Raw genomic sequence first — 3,066 nt, 5'->3', positions numbered from 1 at the left:
CTCCCCCAGCTCTAAAAGCAACTCTTTGTTCTTGTGGAGCTCTGGCTGCCGGCCGGCTGTCCGCCAGCCAGATGGAAAAGGCACGGGGGCTCTCCTTCCTCCTTCCCTGCTCGCTGCCTGCAGACGCCCGCTCCAGATCTCGAGGTCTCCGGCTGGAGCCGGGCCAGGCACTTGGGGTGGATGGAGCTCGGTGCTGCAGCTGGGCTGCTCCGCGCGGGGCTGATGGATGTGCCCAGGTTCCATCACCGAACCTGCAGCTGCGCTGGGCACAAGGGAGGATCGCCAAGTCCCCGGAGCCTGCTGTGCCAGGCTGGCTGTGCCCAGCGCCTCTTTAGCCGGCCCACGCACATAGCAAAAGGTCTTGGAGCTGTAGAAGCGAGCCTTGTGTCGCCAGGCTTGTGAGGGGCCTTGTGAGTGTCCCCTCGTGTCCCTCTTCCAGCCTGTCCCGGAGGAGGTGGGGAGCAGTGAGCCCTTTTTCCAGGCGGGGTGGGGGCTGCAGAGTCGGTGTCAGCCTCCTCAAGGGCAGTGGATGGCTGGGAGGGTTGTGATCCTCATGCCAGCCCCGGATGCCAGCCATTCTCCAGCTCTGAGCTCATGGTTTCGGTTGCTCCGCTGCCTGGTTGAGGGCTCTCATGCCGAGCGGGTCAGGGGGAGGGCCGGCTGCTCTCCCAGGGGCTGCCTCCGCCTGGGACCCTTGCCGAAGGTCTGAAAATGATGCAGAGGCACAGTCTGGCCTGGCTGCCTGCAATCCCGAGTGTCAGAGCTGAGGGGAGGCAGCGTGGGTCAGCAGGGACACACCCCAGCCCCAGGCTTGCCCGGTTGTGCAGGTGCTCTCCGTGCAGGTGGGCAGTTCCTCCTGTGCAAAGTTATCTTTTCCTTTGTATTCTCAGCCAGTTTCCTGTCCCTGCTGCGTGCTTATCTCTGGGACTTTCACCTGTTTTTCCAGCACCTTCTTTGCCGCGCTGTGATTTGCTCATCTCTCTGTGCCAACTGCGATACGCTGACGGGATGGGCGAGGGCCAATGGCTGTTGGGAGTTCTGAGGCGGCTGGTCCTGCGTGTCGGGGCCTTTGCTGTGGCAGAAGGGCTCCTGGCTGTGTTTTGGCTTTGTGCCACCACGTACCCACTCCAAACAAAGAGCATTTTGTGGGCACGGCTCTGCCCTTTGAAGTCGCCCCGTGGTGGCTGTTACGGAGCGGGCGCTATCGAGGGAGATGTTGACACAGCTGCTTCCTCCAAGCCTCTTGTCCCCAGCTCCCATACCTGGGCTGGCTCTGTTGCTTGGGGACAGGCTGTTGTCCCCTCTGCAGGGCCGTGTGCCAGCCCAGGGCATGCAGAGCCCCGTTTGCTTTGGCAGGGATGGTGGCAGTGACGCTCCCAGCCTTGCTGTGGTGCCGCCCTTGTCTCTGCTGTGCCCGGCTGGGGCTGCTCTCTCCCAATCCCTTGGGAAGCTGCTCCGTGCCCTGTCCTGGATCAATAGCCATTACCTTCCCATCCTCTCTGGAGCAGGGCCAGCAGCTCCATTACTGCTGTGGGCAGCTGGGCAGGGAGGAAGGTGGGGTGCAGGGATGGGCCCTGTGCCGTGGGCGGGCAGAGCTGGGCAGGGAGCAGAGCAGCAGCCCGGGGAAGCCTTGGCAATGCTGCAGGCATGGATGCTTTGACTGCTGGGTTCCTGCCGGGGTGGCAGGGTCCGAGCTTGTGGAGGGACCTGGGTGTGCCAAGGCAGTGGTGGCTGGGGACGTGCTGCCTCCCAACGGTGTCCTGGGGGCACAGCTGGTGGGGGCACGGCATGCCACGTCCCCCTTTGGGTACAGGATCGCTGGCCTGAGCCCAAGGGCTCCCTGTGGATGCTGAAGGCAGTGTGGTGGTGAGGTCCTGGTTGTCACTGCTGCTGGGATGAGGCACAGTGTGCAGAGCACAAGGCACAGCTCTTTTGGGGGATGGAGATGGGGACAGGCTGTGCTTGGGCAGCCCATTATTCCCCATTCTTCCTGCCCCTAACAGCAGATTCTGTCCCACAGCTGCAGCCAGCAAGCTGGAGATCTCCATGCCGCCCGTGGTGGAAGTGGCAGTGGGGGGCACAGCCAGGATCGAGTGCAACTTCTACATCCCTGAGAATGCTTCTTACACCTACATCGACTGGTTCTACGTGAGTGCTGGCCTGGGACAGCAGCTCTGGCTGCTGGGCTGGGGGGAAAACCAGCCCAGGGCTTCCTGCCGGGCCCCCCAGCCCAGCCTGACCCCTCATCTTGCAGGTGGACCACAGCAACAAGCAGGTGAGGCTGTACCACATCACGGCCGACGGGGTCCTGGAGGATGACACGGACTACAAGAAGCGTCTGTCACTGGGGGAGGACAAGGCCCTGTCCATCAGTGAAGTGACACTGCAGGACCCCAAGACCTTCATGTGCCAGGTTGGAGCTGGCAGCTATGGCGTGGGCGAGACCAGCACCAATCTCAGTGTCTACAGTGAGTGACTCCCCCTGGGCAGCTGCTCTGGGGGCTGGCAGGGATCCCACCCAACCCATCCCTCCTAACATGTGTGGGGTTCTCTTTCCAGAGGTCCCCATGACCCCCGAGATTGAGCCCAACTCAGGAGGCATCTCTGTGCACAGCAGTGAAATCCCAGAGGTGAGGAGACACACAGGGGACAGGGAGGCTGCCCGCTAACCCTGACCTGTGCTCACGGCTGTCTCTGCCACCACAGATTGCCAAGTGCGTGAGCAAAAACGGCTTCCCAGCTCCCAACATCACGTGGCACAAGAACGGGGAGCAGCTGCACGCCCGGGAGAACCGTGAGTCGGGTGGGGATGGGCAGCCAGGTCAGCAGAGGGGCTGGGGGCTGCCTGGCACAGAACCCCAGGGAGCCAATGCGGTGGTGGTGGTCCTAGGATGAGGGAAGAGATGAGAATCTCGACTCTATGATTTATTATTTTGTGATATATATATATATAAAGATATTTAAAATATGTTTATATATATATATATATATTAAAATCACAATTTATATTGTGATATATATAGATTAAAAGGTATATTAAAAGAAAATGATCTATTAAAACTATAC

General features: G+C 60.2%; 1 protein-coding gene across 1 annotated transcript in view; it reads left to right on the top strand.

The window, feature by feature from the left end:
- The first annotated feature begins 2,015 nt into the window (after positions 1-2,015).
- MCAM (melanoma cell adhesion molecule) overlaps positions 2,016-3,066 on the top strand; it is a 6,829-nt gene continuing 5,778 nt past the window's right edge. Inside the window, exons 1-4 of the mRNA XM_031064452.1 lie at positions 2,016-2,148; positions 2,255-2,468; positions 2,560-2,630; positions 2,707-2,794. Coding sequence (XP_030920312.1) covers positions 2,047-2,148; positions 2,255-2,468; positions 2,560-2,630; positions 2,707-2,794 — 475 coding nt within the window. The 5' untranslated portion in view covers positions 2,016-2,046. The remainder of the gene's footprint in view (positions 2,149-2,254; positions 2,469-2,559; positions 2,631-2,706; positions 2,795-3,066) is intronic.

The sequence above is a fragment of the Geospiza fortis genome, unplaced genomic scaffold (genome assembly GCF_000277835.1).
Source record: "Geospiza fortis unplaced genomic scaffold, GeoFor_1.0 scaffold110, whole genome shotgun sequence".
Classification (NCBI taxonomy): Eukaryota; Metazoa; Chordata; class Aves; order Passeriformes; family Thraupidae; genus Geospiza; species Geospiza fortis.
The sequence above is the reverse complement of the archived record's forward strand: the minus strand, read 5'-3'. Positions and strand labels throughout refer to the sequence as shown.